Source organism: Calonectris borealis, chromosome 17 (genome assembly GCF_964195595.1).
Source record: "Calonectris borealis chromosome 17, bCalBor7.hap1.2, whole genome shotgun sequence".
NCBI classification, from domain to species: Eukaryota; Metazoa; Chordata; class Aves; order Procellariiformes; family Procellariidae; genus Calonectris; species Calonectris borealis.
Genome location: NC_134328.1, coordinates 17,544,811 through 17,563,954, shown reverse-complemented (window position 1 = coordinate 17,563,954; position 19,144 = coordinate 17,544,811). Strand labels below are relative to the sequence as shown.

Below are 19,144 nucleotides of genomic sequence, written 5' to 3'. Positions count from 1 at the left end.
CGCCGCTAACCCGGAGCAGTGCCCACCTCATCGCGGGACGTACCGCGCAGGTACTGCCTGTGAGCGCTGCCCCGTCAGCGCACCCCCGCCATTACTGCCACAGGGTCCTGCTCTCCTTGCTTGGACTCGTGAGGAGCCTCTGAAAACACCATCCTCGTCCTCTTCCCGGACCCCTCAGTGCTGGCAGCATGGAAAGAGCTGAGTCGAGCCATTCCCATGGATGCAGGGAGGGCTCACTGAGGGTGGGGGTCCAGGGGGCTGCCTGGCTCTCCAGGCATCCCTTTCCCTTGCCAAGCCGCTGAGGGGGGGCTGGTGGCGGCGGGAGCCCACAGCCCCACCGGCAGCTGGTTTTGCCTGCCGCGAGCTGGCCGCGCTCCCAGGGCTGCTTCCTGGGCACAGGAGCCTTTGCCATCGGCGGTGACCTGTGCGAGTGTGTTTGGGCTCACGCTGGAGGGTGCAGAGTCCGGCTCTGCCTGTACAAGCCCACTCTTCCTCCCTTACCCTACGTGAACTTTGGATGCACTCAGCAGCCTGAGGTCCTGCGCTCGGGATGTGTTTAATTTGCTTTGGGTGATGTGTGACAAACAGCCCGCAATGGCACTGCCTGCCGCAGAGCAATCCGAAACAGACTCTTCTCGCTTGGCGCAGAAGCAGGAGCAGTTCCCCGCCGTGAGGGGTGTTGGTGTGTTCGGGGCGCGCAGGGCCAGGCGAGCCCGGCGCTGGTCAGGCTGCAGGGACTGCCACAATTTCTGTCTGGTTTTCTGGCCAAGCACAGAGCAGGAACGACTGACAGTGTCTGTCCCTGCTCTGGCACCTCTGTCAGAAGTGGCAGGAGCTGAGTGCCCGGCCATCCCCCGGGGCTCTCCGGGGAGCTCCGGGCTTGGTCTCAGCATCTCAGCGAGAGGAAACCTCCCTTGTTTTTGGGAGTGCCCAGAGTTCCCTTAGTGCCCACTTCGCTCACCACCACATATCACAGAGGCATCTGCCTGCCCCTCAGGCACTGGAAAATGCTGCACATGGAAGGCCAACGGCACCGGTGGTGTTATTTTTACTCTTCTTAGTAAGACAAGGTTGCATTAAGAGGGTGTTTGCATTGCTGGATGCCCAAAATAACTCATTTGCTCAAGGTATTCAGCAGAGGACTGCGACTTCCCTCGCACCCACCCCGGTCCTGGAGCTGCTTCAAAGCCTGCTGGTTTCTTGCCTTCCCCAGTCCTGCGCAGGCAGAGCCTCTGTTTGCTTTCCTGGGTGTGTGCCGGGGAGGCTGGCAGCCCCCGGCTGCGCCCGCACATCCTGACTCAGTCCTTGTGCAGGCAGATAAACAAGCCGTGAAAAGGGACAGTGTCTTCCTGTGAGTCGCCCTGTTAAGTTGTCAACCGACTTTTAACAGATCTGCCCGTTTGCCTGCGTTGCCTCCCCGGGGTGTTCCCCAAAGCGTGGCCCTTGGCAGAGCCTCCAGCTGCTGCCGCCCGCAGCCCTCCAGAGCAACGTGACCCGTCTGCTGCCCACCTCGTGCAGTGACCCCGGCAGCCGGAGCCCCTCGGCGGGGAGCCCAGCGTGGTCCCGTCCCTGCCCCAGGCTCCGCGCTGGGGTGGCGGGGCTGGAAAGCGGGCGGCAGGGCTGGGATGTGGGTTTGGGAAAAGGTTAAAGGGTGAGAAAATGTTTTGTGCTCGTGATGACGGGGCTGGCAGGGACCGTAGGGATCCTGGGGCACGTAGGACGTGGCAGTTACCCCTCGCACGCCAGAGCTGGAGAGGAGCGCTGGTCTGCGAGCATGGGAAATACTTCAAAGGCGGCGGGAAAAAACCTGTAGCTGCTCCGTACCTGGTAGGGACTGAGCCGAGGGCTGGGCAGCAGTGGCAGACGTGGTCCATAAGGGCACCGCAGCCCGGGGCGAGGGAGGACGGACCGGCAGACGGGGGAAGCTGCGGTCAGTGTCTGTGGCATGGGCAGACGTCGCTGTTCAGGGCAGGGGCAGCAACTGGCTCCGTGCGGGCATCACTCCTGTTTTGGGGCTTCTGGTTGCCGCGGGCAGCTCTGGCGCTGGGCCAGTGGTTGAGCAAGACGGGCTCTGCGCTGCACTGGGGCTCCCGCGGTGGCGGGGCTTCGGGAGCCGGCACAAATGGGCTCTCGTTCCCGGCCGCGTGCAGCGGGCAGTGCCGGCGGGGCAGGAGGGGCAGGTGCCCGCCAGGCCAGGCAGTGCAGCCCAGGGAACGGGCAGCCGTTCCTTTGGGAGGAGAAGCAGCTTTTCCAAGGAAAAGCGGATTGTTTTTCCACCTGGCCCCGCAGCCAGGTCCAGGGAGCCTGGCGCGTCGCAGCCACGGGGCACCCGGTGGATGCGGTCCAGTGGGGCTGAAGCGTCCTCTGCTCAAAGGCAGGAGGAGGGGTGTGCTGGCGGCGTCAGACGCAGCCCTGGGCTCTGGCTCACCGCTCTCGGCACGCGCCGAGCCAGGGGCTGTTACTGAGAAGTGCCGGGCGCCGGACCAGCATCGCCTGCGGAGGGGCGAGCCAGCCAGCTGATAACCAGCTTCTCTGGAAAGCCCTGGACCCGCTTCTAACGGGGGGGGTGGTTTGAGGAGGAATTTGTTTTGTCACTGTCTTTGTTCTCAGGCCGAGTCTGTGATTTTATTTAAAAGAAAGGAGAAACACAAACCTCTCGCATGTCTCTTGACGTATTCGGTCTCTGAGCCTGGTGGGGGGCAGGAGGGCTGGGGCAGGGTTTCCCTGCCGCCTGCCGTGCCGCTCGGGAGGGGGCTTCCCTGGCAGGGCTCCCCGGGGATGGGGCAGCCCCTTCCCATTGCCCGGGGCGATGGGAGCTGCAGGTGGGCAGCAGCAACATGTGCAGGGGAGATGGATTCTCCAGCCACGTCAAGCCTTTCCGAGACGGTGGCCCCAGGATAGCCACGAGGCTGGTCCAAGCCGCCGGCAGTGTTCCGCGGCACAGGAGGGTGGGCTGCGGTGCTGCACGGGACGGACACGTATCTGCTGCCGGGGGAGCCATGAGCGGGGTGTTTTGCAAGCTGAACTGGTTGAACCAGGTGCGAGCTGAATTCCAGTCTCCCAGTGTCATTTCCCAGCAGTTTGCTGGAAACCCCCCAGCCCTCCTGCCCCAGGGTGACTGTGCCTCCGAGACACCTCTCCCCAGCAATCCCCCGCCGCCCTCATTGCAGACAGGCTCCGACAGGGTTTGTGGGATGAAAACAAGAGGAGTCTGCCCTCCCCGGCCACGGCTTCGGTGTGTGACGTGTTTGTGTTCCTCTGTGAGCGCACGTGGCCGGATTTAAATGCCTGAAGCTGCGTGATTCCCCCAGGACTCGCACGGGAGCAATGAGCTTCCCCCATGCCGGGGGTCGCCTGTGCCTGTCTGTCCCGGCAGTGGCTTCCCGGGGCGGGCGTCCGCTGGGCCCCTGGGCGAGCACCGGCACGCTCGTGTTTTCCAGCAGTCCCTTGGGATGGGGCACAGCTGGGATTTTGGAAAGCGGCCGGGCTGGCCTCGCCCTGGCCAGCTTAGACCAGATTCAAGTTACATTCGGCCCTCAGAGTTCAACCCTTTGGCGTTACCTTTCACCCTTCCTGTTTTCCTTTGGTATTGCTTGTTTCTTTGTTTTTTCTTTTTGTTATGGGCACCCTGCAGCTCCCCAGGAGCGCCAGCCACCTCGGCTTGATGACGGGCGAGACCCGAGTTTGCCCTGTCGGAGCAGGAGCTTGGAGATAACGAAGCTGCTTTGGGACATGTCTGCTTGTTGCCACTTCCAAAACCCCCGCGAAGCCGAGGATGGTGCTGCATGGCTTTGCGTCGCCGTTCAGCTTCCTCTGGCGTTAAGGGCTCCCTCTGAAGGTTTACCTGCTGAAACCAGACCCGTGTGTCTCGGTTGCCCCCCGGGAGGACAAATCCAGGCACGACTGCGTTTCTGCTGCGGCGCGGGCCAAGTCCCCATCCTGCGCTTCGAAGCGCCCGTGGCTGTTTGCAGCCGAGCCCTAACGCCGGGGGCTGCCGTATCGGGAATGAGCCTGCGGCAGCTCCGCTGGCACCAGCACTGCCGGGGGTCCCGCCTGGGGGTTCGTGTTGTCCCACTTGCGGTTGTCCCTGCGCCTTTGCCTTGCCACCCATCGTCCATGCCTTCCTCTTTGCCCGGGACGAGGCTACGGCCACGGCTCTGGCCAGGAGCGTTGCAGCCCCGGTGCCTCTTGCCCTGCCCGTTTCTTCCTTCCTCTTCCCTCCGTCTCGCTGTGGTTGATAACTCAGCGTCCCTCCTGCCCCCACGGACTGCAGGGCAGGGCTTGGTGGGAACCTGGCAGCGAGGAGGAGGAAGAGTCCAGCTGCTGACCGTGGCCGGAGCTCCCTGCTCAGTGCCGACCCGGGTACCGGCTGCTCCGCTGGAGCAGGGAGCGAGGAGCCGCGGGGGGACGGCTGCCCCCGAGAGCTGCTGTGGGCAAGAGGAGGGCAGTCCCCCCCGGGGCTTGACCCGCGGACTGTCTCTGTCTCCAGGTGGGTTTTGTCTTCTTCTGCATCTAACATTTATTACCTTTTTTCCTTTGGAAAAAAGTACGTCTCCGGGCCTTGCGGGAGCTCCCCTCCAGGGGCTGGGTGGTGCCCCGCGCCCTGGCACTGCTGAACCCCCGCCAGCCCGGCCCCGCCGGACCCCCCCGCCAGCCCGTGACAAATGATTTTGCCATTTCAAGGGTGGGAAAGAGACTTTGATTAACTCCTGCACTTGCCTTTCCAGAAAGGTTATAGCTTAATTGGTCAGACTTTGAGTCATAAATCACGCGCTGAAGGATCAGCAGAGATAAGAAAATTTTTGCAGAATGTTGCAAAAACACTTTTGGGTAGGAGGTATCAGCTGTGCCCACCCAGCTGTGGGGGCTGAGGGCAGCCGAGAGCACGGGGCTCCTCCGAGGAAACGATTCACCCTCCAGCAAGGGGCCGGAAATTCTCCCTTCTGTTATCAGCTAATCTCAGGATTTGCAAAATATCCTTTTTTTTTTCTTTTGGAAAAAGAAAAACAACAGGAAAGCCATTGTTTGCTTTATTCAGAAGAATCTGAATTCCATCTGTTTTGGAAGATGACTCTGTTTCTCCATGGGAAGTGCTATTCCTCCTAACTTAAAAACCAAAATTTAAAAAGTCCCAACTTTTTCCTAGCCAAGGAAGGCAGCGGAGGAGGGAGGAAAAGGCTCTTCCCAGCAGGGCAGTGGAAAGCGGACCGATGGCAGCACCTTCCCGCCCCGGGGCTGGTTCGGGCACCCCACCGCCTCGGGTGCTCCCACACCGCGCCGGCTTGAGAGAAGGCAAACACTGGCCAGCACTGCCCAGCTCGGAGGTCCCCCCGTCCCCCAGGGACCCGCCGGCGCTCCCGGCCAAGTGCTCAGAGCGGGCAGGGAACGGCGTCGCAGATGTGAAGCATTTATTATTCATGTCAGTAATTATTTCTTCCCTGATTCTCCCCAGCATTTTCCTGAGGAATTAGGATGTTAATATGAGGAATCTCAAAACCACACTGCAGACATCCCTATTACGGCCGCCGTACTGCTGCTGCTGCTGCTCAACGATGGCAAATTAGAAAATGCCCCCAACTCGCTGGGTTTGTCCCAGCTCAATGCCGTCAGACCCTCGGCTCGAGGTGCAGCAAAAGAGGGGCTTGGTGTGGCCCCAAGCGCCCATCCTGCTGCGGGACTGGTGCCTCTCGGTCTTGTCTTGACTTTTCTCTTTTCTTCCCAGGCTCCAGGCACTCGCTTGCCCCCATCCAGGTCTTCCTGGATTTACCTCCGGCTCCTCGCAGCCTTTGGGGCAGCCTGTCCCCTCCCACCCGGCCGTCGTGGCCAGGGCAAGGGCCAGATCCACAGAAGCCGGCAGCCCGCGGGGACGGGGGTGGAGGGGTGCTCCCCTGCACAGCCTGCGCCCAGGTGCCAAAACCTCTTCAGGCAAGGTTAGGGGATGCTGAGACGCAGAAACTGGCTTTGCTTCATGTGGGATGGTGATAAAGAACTGCAGCACGGATTTGAGTGCCTTGTCAAAGGGCTCCAGGAAACTGGCTATTTGCACAGGTAAAAGAAATGAAAACTGGTGAGCACCTCTTTCGTTTCAGTGTGGAAGCTAAATAGACGTTGCTTGCCCCAGTAAGTAAAGAGGCAACTTCCCAACATAGGGCCGTCAAGTCCAAGGCTCGGTCCCTGCCACTGCCACCCCTCCCGGATTTGGGTTGTTTCAGTCTCGGACCTTGTATCGCCGCTGGAGATGGCGCAGGAGAACAGCAAAGCATAAAACATCTGGGGCGCTGGAGTTGTCATTCCTATAAACAAGCAAAGCGCTCAGGAATCAATACGAAGTTTCATTCGTGGCTGCTAGAGAGATTTCATCTCCTGAATTATATGATGGGATACACGAGATCCCAATCCGGCTGCCACCCCATGTACCAGCAGCTATCTGTTCACAGCCGGGCTGAACGGCTCCCAGAATTAATTACAATAATCAATCCTAAAAATGACAAAAGTATTGATTAGCATTTTTGTGTCTTCACAGCCTGGCAGTGCTGTGACTCTGGGAGCATTGCAGAGCCATCAAAAGCAGCCTCAGCTGTGGATGGGAGATGCTTATCCAGTGACACTGCGTGACAGTGAGGGGTTTGTATGCAACAATGGCATCACCCAACTGCTTCCACACGGTATTATTTCAGTAGTAATATTCTCATCCCTCTGCCTTGCTCTTGTTTAATTCACACAGCGGTTCATTTTTAATACCTGCCTATTTACTACTTTCCTGGACACGGTAAGAAAGCAGGAGTGGCGGGAGGGGATCCGCCACGCCTGCCGATGCCGGCTGGGCTGGTGCAGGCAGCTGCCTGGGTTTTGGGCAGCTCGGCCCCAGCAGACCCCGGCTGGTCCAGCCGGCCCTGCCGGCCCTCGCCGGGCTGGGAGCTGCCTTGCCATAGCACGGGTCCCCGCAGAGGCGTCCCTGCCCGGGAGCCGGCATGCCTGTGCGGCGATGGGCTGCGCAGTGCTCATCACCAGCGCGCCGTCTGCCTTTCCCAAGGGAGATGAGTAACGTGGACGGCGTGTCCGGCCCGCCAAGGCACCGGCACAAGCCCGGGGTGGGACGTGTGTGCTGTGCTGGTCGCAGGAGGCTGAGCTCAGCCGCACGTGGCCACACGCTGATAACGAGGACTTCCGAAGCCACGGGCTTCTGTGAAATGACGGGCAAAAATCGGTATCCAACGAGGAATTTGGAAGGCGTACTCTTTGTCCAGTGCACTGCAGAGGCGAGAGTGTAACGGGATGACACAACAAATCATCCGTCAGCAGAGCAGAAAACTGAGCGAGGGAACTGTCAGGCCGGGCTTTAAATGCTTTTGGAGGTAGAAGAGATTTTTGGCTCTCGTGATGAGCTGGGCACCGTCCAGGTGGGCACGGCTTTCGCCAGCTGCGCGCGCGGGGCTGGCTGGTGCGGGGACAGCCAGCCCCGGGTGGCTCGCGGGGATGTCAGGATGGGGAAGGCGCGTCCGTCTGCTCCTTCTCCAGATTTATGCGCTACATCATCTCTGCAGCAAGGGGGTTTCTGAAGCCCTTTAAACTCGGTGCAGGGCCGGAGGGTTGGGCACGGGTAAATACCGTTACATGAAGAGGTAGGAAAAGTGACCTCGGTGGCGTTCAGGACATGCCGTTAGTTGGAGAACGTTAGTTGGCTCACCCAGCATGGATTGTGCAGACCTCTCCCGGTGTCTCTCTCTGAGAATTACTTTTAAGCCGAAAGGAACGGGATAGACCTCGGCTAGCGGGATTTCAGTGAAGCAGTGATAGAAGTGCTGCTAGGGAAGAAGACAGAGTTTAAAAGAACTGAAAGAGCGGACAACGGGTAGGACTGGGAGCAGAAGCGATGGGCAGGAGGTCCCAGGGCAGTGCCTGGGGAGCAGGCTCGGATCGGTCTTTGTTAACACTGCCGTTAATGACCTGGGCAGGAGAAGTGCGGTGCCATGGGGGGCAGCCAGGACTGCAGCCTCCAAAGAGGAGCTCAGCAGGGCTTGGCTTGGGGATTTGGCAAAAACAAGGCTGAGGGGGGTATGGGTGATGCTCACCAACACTGGGATGGGCAAGTGCCCTTTGCTGAGGCGCAGCATTGCGAGCCGTGACCGTGCCGTGGCTGGGAGGAGGAGAGTGTTTTTCTGGAACGGCCTCTACGTGAGACATTGCTGTTTCTACGATGTCTCTTGATTAGCTCATGATGTGGCTGCCTGGGGTGGCAGGCGGCGCAGCGCCCCGGCCCGGCCAGCCCGGCCCCCGCCTGGCTTCCCTGCTCCCGGGTGCCCAAACAGGCGGTGCGGCTCGGTGGGACGTGCTTGTGGGGACGGGATCCCTGGGGACCCCGGGCTGTTTTGGACGGCGATAGGCGAGGTCGCGCCCAGCTCAGCCGGATCCCCACGGCTTTGGGACAACCTGTTCCCAGCGAGTGGGGAGGCTGGCAGGATGACACCACCCTCGCCCATGTACCGGGGAGGGGGTAGGACAGGAGTGAGAACCGGAGACGGAGGCATTTAACCCTTAGAAAAGGGAGAGAGACTCATTCCGCAAATGCCTGCAGCCCGGCAGCGGGGGCCAGCAGGGCAGGGCACAACGGGGACGAGCCAGCAGCGGTTTGAGCAGGACCATCCTACCAGCAGCCAGATGCTGGCGGCGCGCAGGAGAGCCAGGCTGCGGCCACAGCCCACGGTGCCCTCGCGGTGGCACCGGCTGCCCGTTGGCGCTGGGCTGGGGCAGCAGCGGGGAGCTGGGTGAGCAGCCTGGCGCATGGCTCTCGGCAAGACACGGCTTTTCGTTCTGTTCCACGAGGACCATGCTGGACGCTTCTCTTCAGGTTTATTAACGTTAATAATGTTAGTCCCACGTTAACAAGTGTACACGAACAAAATGCCTGTTGCTGTCGCTCGGCCAGGGCTGCAGCAGCGCAGTAAAGTGGCCTGGCAGAGGGGGGAGCACAGCGGGGCTGGCGGGCAGAAACGCCTCGGCACAGGTTTGCGCTCCCTGGGACGCTCTGAGCACGACTGCTGACTGCGGGGAACCCTCACCGCTGTCCTGAGGCAAACCTGGCGCTTGTAGGGATAAATGCACTTTACGCGAGGATTGCTACACACCTAGTAGATTATTAACGAACCTCGTGAGGCTGGTGATGGGGTTACTGCCGTTCCACAGCGGGGTGAGTGCTAAGTATGGGGAACCGAAGGACTCTGGGACTGAGGGTTGGGCAATGGGTCCCAGCGTCCCACCTCTGAGCATGGGACGTCCCATCCAGTTGGTGATCGAGACTTCCACAACTGGACAGAAACAGCCCCAACTGGAAGGGACTGGTTTTACTTGGTATTTGCTTTAGCTGGACTCTCGGTGTGGTGGTTTTCCAGGTAAACAATCTGGGGGGGCTTTTCGGAGGGACAAGGTGGTCTGGGACTCTGGAGGTCTCGGGGCAAAGCCAGGCTCGCTGCTGGGGCTTCTTCAGTGGAGTTCTGCGAGTCTGAGTCTTCAGAGGAGAAACTGCTCTGGCTGGAAACCTGGAAGTACTGGGTGGCTTCTGCCCGCTTATCTGCAGGTGGACCATGCGTGCCGGGGGCTGAGACAGTCCCGTGGGGCACAGCGGTGTGCCACAACGGGTCAGCACCTGGAAAACGCGCCCGGGGAGGCAGGCTGAAGGGATGCCTCTGAAGGGGTTGGCTGCGCTCCTGGGCGAGGTGTCCTGCAGCTCCCAGGCAGGCTCCGCTTTCGGGTTTTGGGAGGGAGGCGTCAGCAGAGACGTGGCGGTGAAAGGCATGGTCGCCCTCTGGCCCCTGCCGGCAGCGGGGCTGCGGGGAGCTCGGCTCCGCACCCGGCGCGGGGCCAGGAACGCTGCTGGCCCCAGGCTGTCCTGGCCCCCGGGGCTGTCCTGGTCCCCCGGCGCTGGGCTCTGGTTGCTCCGCCGCGCCCCGGCCCCCCGACACAGCTGGCTCGGGGCTGGCGGTTGTTTTGCAGACTGGGGCTTCCTTGCAAGGGGCTGCAGACCCCGAGCTGGGGCAGCTGAAGGCGTCTCCCTGCCCATCGGCTTGTGCTCCCCAGGCCTCCTGCAGCTCTGCCAGCATCTCCTCCAGGATCTGCCGGCTCTCCTGGTACCTGTGCCGTGCCTCGGTCCAGGCTGCCAGCCCTTGGCTGCTCTGCATCCTGCACACCTGAGCCTTCATCTCCTGCAGCTTCTCCAGCGCAAACTCCGCTGACAGCCTCTGGAAGGAGTTCTGCAGGCACTGCAGCGCCTGGCCCTCCCCGCGCTTCACCCGGGCTGAGCACTGCCTGCAGTCCAGCTTCAGCCCCGTGATCTAGAAAAGAAGGCAAGAGTGGCTGTTTTCACGGCTGCCCAGCCGGCACCGGGTCCTGTGGGAGGAGAGCCCAGGCACCCACCTTGCTGGAGAACCGGCCGAGCTCCTGCAGCAGCTCCTGCTCAGCCTGCCGCCGCTCCACCTGCCTGTAGAAGCTCATCAACTTTGTCCGGAAAAGGGCTGCAGCCACCTGGAAGGGGTCTGCCTCGGGGAAAGCTGCATCTTGGACCTCAGCCGCCTCCTGACACAGGGCCAGGCCGTGCCGGTACTGAGCCTGCAGGGACGGCAGGAAGGAACAAGCTCCACGCTCGGGGAACGGCGCTGACCTGCTGCGCTGGGACGTGTGGGCAGGGTGAGGCGCTCTGCAGGTCAGCACTTGGCATCGCTATCAAAGCTATATGGGAAACGTTTCTGGGCAAGTGAGAAGAAACAAAGAGAATGGGGATTCTCAAAATCTGCTCTGTCCTGGCTCGGCTCAAAAGGCACAAAATGCATCGTCCTGTCCTGAGTGGAGTCACCCTGCTTCGTCCTCCCCGCGGCACGTGTAACTAAAGGGCCTCTGTATCTAGAGGTACGGGAGGAACAAATCCTTGTCACCACATTGTTTGTACAGTCTGATGGACGTCCAGGCTCTGCAGCCCAGCCCTGCGGGAGGAAGGGGTGGCGAAGGACGGAGCGCAGGAGGGATTGGGAACAGCAGCAAGGAGCAGTGCAACCGTCCCCCTCACCAGAGCAGGGCTGCCCAAAGACCCCAGCAAAACTGGGCTTGAAAACTGCAGCTTGACCCAGCCAGCCTGGGGACACTCAGTTTTGCCCAGGAGCCTTGTTCCAAATGCGGAGGATTTGGGCTAATTGTATCAAACTTTGTAACAACATTCGAACGTTTCTAATCTGGCATTTTCAGTTTCTGCCGAGCGCCAGGCAGGGGCTGGAGCCACCTACCAGCGCTGCTGGCAGTGACACCCTAGGGATGCATGTTATGGAAAGGCCCCCTCCAAACATACTGTTGCCTGGACGAGGAACTCATCAAACTGCTCGGCGGAGCCCTGGAAGCTGTTGGGGCTCCACTCCTCGGCGCCCATCTCCTGCAGCCGCGCCGCTGCCTCCCCGTCCAGCCAGCGCCCCAGCTGCAAGAGAGAGCGGGGCTGAGGGTCAGGCGGGACCGGCCGCCGGCAGCAGCGCTTCCGCGGCACCACCCCTTCCTTCCCGACCAGGGCATCCCGTCCCAGGCGTGGTTACACACAGTCGTCCCGTAATGAAAATCAAAGCTCAGGCAATCCTGTTATTCCCTGGGCTTCCTTCATCATCAAAAGCTGAGGAAATGTGCCCAAAATGCTCTGCCGTGGGAACACCGCAGACAACTTCAACTTGCTGCACCCAGAGCGGCACCCCAGGGACGCCCAACTCACCTTGCCGAACTCAGCCTCGAGCTCCCGGACCTTTCGGAGGAACTCCAGGCGCTCCAGGCAGCTGTTGGACTGGGACACCAGGTCGTGAAGCTCTTCCTCCAGCTGGCTGTACAGCCCCTCGGCCGACTCCATGCTGCTCCTGGGGGTTGGGGAGGAGAGGGGCCGTCAGTGCCGGGTGCTGCTGCGCAAGCTGCCAGCTCCTCCTGAAGACGCCGGCCGAGGCCGCTCTCCGGCGGGCAGGAGCCTCTGGATGGGGCAGCCCCTTGGAAGCGGGCACTGGCATGTGGCCATGCGGGCAGCCAGGAGCCAAGGGAGCGCACAGGCAACGACCCAGCACGTGCGGCTGGCGAGAGCCCGGCAGGTGCCCGGGTCAGGAGCCGACCAGGAGACCTCCCCCCCACCTCGTGCATCCTCAGAGCCCACGCGGGACACGAGGGCACTCCCTGGGGTGCTCCGTGCTGCAGCAGAGCACCCTGGCCCTGCAGGTGCCCTGACACCTCCCCGTCCCACGGAGCTAGATGGATGTCAGGGAACGCGGGGTGGGAAAGCGTTGGCTGTCGCTGTGGCCTGGCCCCGCTGAGAGAAGGGAGCAGAAGGGAGCAGTGGGATTAACGCTGCCTGCACGCACGGACCGCCGGCCGAGAGTGTCACCGCCGGCCGAGCGCGGCGTCGCCGGGGCTTGGCCCCATCTAGTGGCTTTGCCTGAGACCAGCCCGGGGGCTCGCTGCAGGCCTTGCTGAGCAGCCCCGGAGCCTGGTCCCGGGGCAGGAGACCCTCCCAGCGACCCTTCCCCAGCCGGGGTGACGGGAAATCCCGCAAAGGGCTGTCCAAGACGCGCGCTCCAGGCTCGGAGGGAGCTTGCAGGGCAGGAGGGAGCACGGCGCCAGCTCCGGGGCGAGCTGGAGAGAAGTTCGTGCTCACGGGGCCCGGGCTGTCCCTGGGGAGGTGGCTCTGTCGGCCAGCAGAGGAGGCCGGGGGTCCCCAGCGTTGGCACCCTTCTCCTGGCGAAGCCGCCCCCCCCTACCTGATGTCAGCCGAGGCGCTGAGCCGGGCGGCCTCCCTGCGCAGCCTGGCCAGCACGGCCCCCGCCTCGCGCTGCACGCGCACCAGCTGTGGGTCGCTCAGCACCCTCCGCATCAGCTCCTGGTGCCTCCCGATGCACGCGGCCACATCCTGCGGAGGGAGGGTCGGACACACGTCTCACCTGGGGCCTCGCCTGACGGCTCCCAGGCCAGCACAGGATGGGTACCCAGGGCTGCACCCCGAGGGACGAGCAAAGGGGACAGGGGACAGCCCCGCGGCCAGGAGCGGCCAGTCTGGGAGCGGATGCACCGGGTTTTGGGGAACCAGGGTGAAACGTCGCTGTGTGCTGGACTGCAGATGGGCTCTTTGGAAAGCCCCACAACCTGCCCGTTACCTGCGTCCCCGCCAGCGCGTTGGCGCTCCGCAGCTCCTGGATGCAGCTCTGCAGCAGCTCCGATGCCCACCTGAGGCTGGCCGTGAAGGGATGCAGTTTCTGCAGGTGGGACACACAGGGGGTCAGTGGGGCCGGGGCGGCTGGGCAAGCAGTGGGGTGGGAGGGCAGCCTGCCTGCAAGGAGGAGAAGGAGGAGGAGGAGGAGCAGTGCCAGGCCAGAGCAGGGAACACTGCAGGGCACCGGGTTAAAGCCGAGGAGGAAGGGCCTGTGGAGGTGGATGGGCAGTTCCAGGCAGGAGGGGGTTGCCCTCCTGCGCTCAGAGCTCTCCTTTTCCTTCCCCTCTCCTGGGCTTTCCTGTCACTTTTCCAAGGTCGCCTGTGAGATGCAGAAGCCGCGGTGGGGACGGAGGGGCGTTGCGGGGAGGTGACGGCTAACGGCGTGATAACAGACACCTGGAAGAATTGAACCCACTCGTCGTGGCAGTAGGGGAAGGTGCCGTCCAGCTCCTGTGTCAGCTGGGAGCTGTCGACGTAGCGGCCCAGAGCCTTCAGCGACGCCAGGGTCTCCACCTGTGGGGCACGGGGCTCGTGAGCGCCACGGGACTGTGCCAGGTCCCTCCCCAGAAACATCCCCAGGGACAGCCTGGAGCAGGGGGCATAACCCCCTCCTCCCCTAAGCACTCTGCCCTGTTAAACTGCGCTGCGCAGCGGCCCTGGGAGCGCTGCGTGCCGGCAGGGCTGACTGCGCCATGTGGCAGCTCCGCAGCGTTTGAATGCATGGGAGATCACTGGGGCTGCAATCATCTGCCATGACAGCCAAGCTAGGTGATCAAGCTCATTAATATTTCGCATTATATTAATTAAACTGTGCAGCACTAAAAGAATGATAAACCCTTTCAAGTTTAGATTTATTATCCCAGTGCCTGTGTCCGGCCACTGGAGGTAATTGGGAAAGCACTTGGCTGCCCTTGGGCAGCTTTCGCCCACCTGCGCAGCCCAGCGAGCCCGAGGGCCTCACCCTGCACCCGGTGCTGGGGACCTGCCCCAGCGAGGCACTGCTCTGCCCGGGGTCCCCGAGTGGAGGAACTGGGGTCTCCAAGCAAGGGGACGGAGGGTCCCTGAGGCAGGAGGCTCCTTTCACCCTGGCTCTGCTCTTCCTGCAGGAGACAACGTGGGGACACGAGGAGGGGACAGGGACAGGGACAGGCTCACCTGCACCCCGGGCAGCCTCTCACGGTGGGTGACCAGCTCCTTCTCGGCCAGCAGCAGCACGGTGTGGATGCAGCCCGGCGAGACGCTCTGCAGGAGGCAGGGAAAAGTCACCATGGCAAGCCCCAAGGCACAGCCCCCGGTTACCCACGGTGATGCCGGGATTTGGTTGCCCCAGTCAGCTGAGGCCGGTGAGCTCATTACAAAGGAAAAGGCTCCCGAGCTTGCTGGCCTGGGAAATGGAAACAGGTCACTCAGCCCATAACCCGTCTCCATCCACCAGCTCCCTGGCAGAATGGACCCACGGACAGCGCCTTGTGAGCAAACCCCTTCGCTCGCACCAGCGATGCTTCTCCGCGCAGGAAGCATTGGGGTCGGCACGGGATTAATCAGACGGGCTGCAACCAAGCCCTGAGCTGGCAGAGGCACGGGGCACTGCGGCGGGGAGGACACCACGGCCCCCAGGACAGCGCAGGGCACTCCTGCAGCAATGCCTCGGCACCGGCACGGAAACCCTGCCAGGATGAATCGACTGTCGCTGCGGAGCCAATTTCCAGGTGAGCTCAGCTAGTGGGATGCTGAAGGGGCTGGGGGCACGCCGCGGTGCCGGGCGATAGCGGGGCCAAGGACAGATCCTGTGGGGCTGGGCAGGGACCTTCGGTCCCAAACTGCTGGTGCCTCGCGGCTGGTGTTCGAGGAGCTGGAGAGATGCGAGCGCCAGGTGTGAGCTCGGTTCGGGGGGCTGGGGGAAACGGGGTCTCTGTGACTTGTTGGGGGACGGTCTGCGCCGCTGCAGATGTGCTCAGAAATTAGAGATTTATCAGCAGCTTGGGGAACAAAGTGGGAGGTTTCAGTGCTGCAAGACCTACAGGGAGTCAGGAGCCAGTACTGGCTGCTGGGGAGGAAGCAGCAAGAGAGACGTGGGTTTTCTAGATCAGTGCATTGCGATGCAGCCGAGAGCTGCCTCGGAAAATCCGCACCGTGATGCTTACGGGTAAAATCTGGGTAAAAAATACGGGTAAAAAAATGAGATAAAAACCGCAGCCTCAGGCACGGCAGCGCCGGGGACTGCCAGAGAAGTTGCTGCCAGCCGGGGCATCGCTCTGCACGGCGGGCGCAGGGGAGGCTCTGAGGGACCCTCGGAGGGCGGCAGCACTCGCTCCCTGGCAGGGACCCCCCAGCAAGTCCGTGGCACAGGCACGTGGAGCCCGGCGTACCTGGACAGAGCGGAGGGCCGAGAACAGGACAGGAGCGGGCGGCTGCTTCCTGGCATCCACCACGACGGTGAGCCCGCTGTCCTTCGCTTCTCGCCTAGCAAGGGGAAATAAAGCAGGAGGCAGATGGCACTGGTTAGAAGCGGCACGTGAAGTGGGGGTCCCTCTCCTCCGGCAGGACCCGTTTGAAGCCCCCTGCCACGGCTCCGCGCCCCCGGGCAGCAGGGTGAGGGCAGGCAGGAACCGGCAGCTGCAGGCAACGGCCTCGTCCCCATGGGACGCCCCAGCCGAGGGAACTGCTGGACCTTCAGTAACGCACGCCTTCAGCGGAGGCACGGCACAGGGTCCTCAGGGCTGGCTGCAGGGGGCCGGTGGACACGGTGGGGACCGTGCAGGATGTGCCCAGAACAGCACGTGCAGGATGCTGGGCATCCATCCTGGCTTGGCCTGGGGGCTGCCTGGGACCCCCGAGCTGGGAAGCAGCCAGGGGGTCCTGGCAGATCCTCCCGGCCCTTACCTGGGGAGGGAGCAGAGGTAGAGGACAAGCCTCGCCAGCTCGACGGCCGAGCACCACGCGGCCCCCCAGGCGCTGCCGCTGGTGGTCACCTGGAGGAGGGCCCTGCCCAGCCTGTCCGAGTTCCCTGCGAGAAAAGGGGCGGGTGACCTCTCCGGCAGCCACCCACCGGCTGCAAACCCCCCCAGCACTGAGCAACCCCCCGGAGGGGCTCCCATCGGCATTGATGCTGCTCGCCAAGCAGGAACGGCTGCCGAGGGGTGCAGGACTGGGCTCTGCCCCAGCTCGGCTCGGGGGGCTCAGCCCGGGTCAATACTGTGCAGCTGTGGCGGCGCAGCGGCCGCCCCGGTGCCACTCCGGTGCAGACCCCCCGGCCCCTCCAGAGGGGCAGCACCAGCCCGCGAGGGCTCTCGGCATGAATGCTGGCCCTGGAAATGCCAGGGCAGAGCTGCTGGGGACGTTTTTCCTGAAAAAAAGATGGTTTTGTCACTGTTTTTCAGCTCTTGGGAAAAGGAAGAAGCCAAATGTTTAGTGTTTGGCAGCTAAAAGCTGAACGGCTTCATTGGTGAGGAATGGTGTGGGAGGGCTCGGTGTAGCTGGGAACCGGGGCAGCTGCTCAGACCAGACTGCTTGTCTTTATGTTTTTAATTTTTTTGCCCAGCTAAAAGGAAATTTTCCACTTGGGGGCTTTCTGGCCTCCAGCAAAGCCCTGAAACCTTCCTCCAGAAAACCCTCTTGAGCAGCACAGCATTTTCCCTCAGGAGGCCTCTCCCGACATCCCCCCGAGGTCTCGCGGTGCCGGCGGTACCTGGCAGACACACGACGCCCGAGCGCAGCAGCCTGGCGTGCAGGTCCTGCCAGGCCGGCGGCTCCCGGCCAGGGGTGCCAGTGCCGGGCACGGAGGGACCGTTCTTGCAGCCGGTGCTTTTCAGGGACCGTTCCTCCGCGAGGGCAGCGGCTGCCGCACCAGTACCTGCCCATGGGGACAGAGGAGAGAGGAGCTGGCGATGTGCAACGAGGCAGAGCAATGCAAAAGCCCCCGCAGAGCCCGGGCAGGTGCCAGAGCCCCGCTCGGACGGTACCTTTCCCGGCTGGCTTGGCTCTGCCCATCCTGGGCGAGTAGATGGCAGACACCTTCTTCCAGGCCCCTTCGTGCTGGCCGGTGGCTCTTTCATCCCCGGGGGCCGCCCCAAGCCGCGGCCCTTTCAGGAAGGAGAACTTGTGGCCAGAGCCCGGGGGGAGCCGGGGGCTGCCCTGCCGCGCCTCCGCCTGCGCCCCGGGGCTCACTCGGTGCGGGCGGTGGGTGAGGAGCGTGGGGCTGCCAGCCCCCCTCCCGTGCTGCGCGGGGGTCTCACGGGGGGCGGCGGGGGGCAGCTCGGGGCCGGAGCCGTCCGGCTCCTCCAGGATGGCCGCCATCAGCCCGGGGCCGAAGCTCACCGGATTCTGCAGCGCGGCCAGGTAGGAGTCGCGGTGGCGGCACCGCGGGCCGTGTGGCCCCAGCTCCCGGCTCAGCCTCCTCCCCAGGCACGGGGTGCAGGGACCCTCCTCTGAGCTCGGCACCCCCCCGCAGGGCCAGACGTCTGCCCCTGGCCCCCCGTTCGCCCAGGAGAGCATTCCCTCGGCCCCGGCACCCATCGGCCCCCCTGGGCAGGCGGGCGTCAGGGACCTGGCCAGGAGGTCCAGCTGCTCCTGGGAGAGCTCCAGCAGGTCCACGTACTCCCCCTCCAGGTTCTGGCTGACGATCTCACAGAGGCTGGGCATGGCCAGTGTGGCCGGCTTCTTCCGCGGCCCAGCCTGGTCCACCTTGATCAGTCCCGGGTATCTTCCCTGGCTCGACCTCCGAGAGGTGACCTTGCAGCCCGGGACGGTGCCTGCGACGTTGCCGTAGGGCACCGGGGCGTCCGCCATGCCGTGGGGCGCGGGCACGCTGGCTGCTGCCGGCTCAGCCGCAGCTTCAGGAGCGGGGCCGTGCTGGGCCCCCGTGGGTGCGCCATCAGCTCCAGCCTTGGGCTTGTCGATGAACTCCGGCGTGGCGATCTTGCTCCACGGCAGCGGGGCGATGCCGTTCTCGGTGGCCACCAGGCAGGTGTGCAGGGGGGCTCTGGCCCGGTCGCCGTTGATCTCTTCCAGCCACTCGTTGGTGAAGAGCAGCGCGTAGGCGGCCTCGGGGACGGGCGTCTCCTCCACCGTGCGCAGGTCGCAGGAGAGGTGCTTGACGGTGATGCGCGCCGCGTGCTCCTCGCAGGGCTCCGCTTGCAGGTAGAAGTCCCCGGGGCGCAGCAGGAGGGGGTTGAGCGGCGCGAGGTGGACGACCACTTTCTCGTGAAGACACAAGGGCCAGCCTTCATGGAGAAAGATGCAGTTAAAGTAGGGAGCCTGGGAGGGAGGAAGAACACAGTGCGTGAGCGAGAGCCCCCGCCAGCTCCGTATCCTCCCGGCCGGCCTCGCGCCCTCTCGCTGCCCAGCTCTGCGCTTCCTACGATGGGGACTGAAGAGCCCGGTGACCCGGCAGGATGTCCCTGAACCAAGCCACAGCAGGGTCCTACAAGCCCACCCCGAGCCCGCGGCCATTCCTGGGGTGCTGAGTGCTCCCCACGTGCAAACAGCGGGGAAACCCCCACCGGAGCCTCCCCAGGGGTGAGACAAGGTGTCCCGGGAGTCCTCCTGCCCATAGCGTGGGGACCGCACATGCCAGGCGCTGTGCCGGAGCCGACCCGGGGAGCTGGGCACACCACAGTCCCCTCTGCGGGGAGAGGACAGGGACAGGGAGGGGGTCATGCAGAGAGGGAGCCTGCAGCCTGGCGCAGGGCACGGCCATGCAGGGTGTCACACCTGCAAACCCCCCGTGGCCGGGAGCGGGGCGCAGGGCACCGCGGCGCGGGGGGCGTGCGGGCTTACGCAGGCTGCCTGCCGCACGTGCTCGAAGAGGCGCTTGGCCGGGATGAGGAACTGGAGCAGGCAGCAGAGCCCATCTCCCCGGTAGCTGGTCTCCAGCAGCCGGAACACCTGGCCCAGGACCGTGGGGGCTGTGGCTTCGAAGGGGGGGTAGAGAGC

The 19,144-nt window shown here is 63.3% G+C and overlaps 2 protein-coding genes and 1 long non-coding RNA gene across 4 annotated transcripts in view; 2 read left to right on the top strand and 1 right to left on the bottom strand.

Moving 5' to 3' along the window:
• Positions 1–19,144, top strand: part of RPRD1B (regulation of nuclear pre-mRNA domain containing 1B) — a 74,504-nt gene that overhangs the window by 51,854 nt on the left and 3,506 nt on the right. The window lies entirely within an intron of this gene.
• LOC142089873 (uncharacterized) lies at positions 5,065–15,769 on the top strand. Its single transcript, XR_012676343.1, has 4 exons — positions 5,065–6,048; positions 14,317–14,919; positions 15,533–15,646; positions 15,755–15,769. It is a non-coding gene; the product is annotated as an uncharacterized LOC142089873 (long non-coding RNA).
• KIAA1755 (KIAA1755 ortholog) lies at positions 8,834–18,719 on the bottom strand. Its single transcript, XM_075166936.1, has 12 exons — positions 17,173–18,719; positions 16,899–17,063; positions 16,094–16,217; positions 15,580–15,673; positions 14,366–14,452; positions 13,607–13,723; positions 13,155–13,253; positions 12,762–12,910; positions 11,738–11,876; positions 11,333–11,455; positions 10,411–10,602; positions 8,834–10,328 (listed from the first exon to the last, which is right to left on the bottom strand). Exons 1-12 carry the CDS (start codon positions 18,659–18,661, stop codon positions 9,342–9,344), a joined length of 3,765 nt encoding a protein of 1,254 aa, XP_075023037.1. The 5' UTR covers positions 18,662–18,719; the 3' UTR covers positions 8,834–9,341.

Coding starts and splice junctions, on each gene's coding strand:
- KIAA1755 (XM_075166936.1), bottom strand. CDS start 18,661: ATGGCCGCGGGCTCGGGGTGGGCTTGTAGGACCCTGCTGTGGCTTGGT. Junction 17,064..17,172: donor AGCCAAGCCAGCCGGGAAAG/GTACCGTCCGAG, acceptor CCCCATGGGCAG/GTACTGGTGCGGCAGCCGCT. Junction 10,329..10,410: donor TCGGCCGGTTCTCCAGCAAG/GTGGGTGCCTGG, acceptor CTTCTTTTCTAG/ATCACGGGGCTGAAGCTGGA.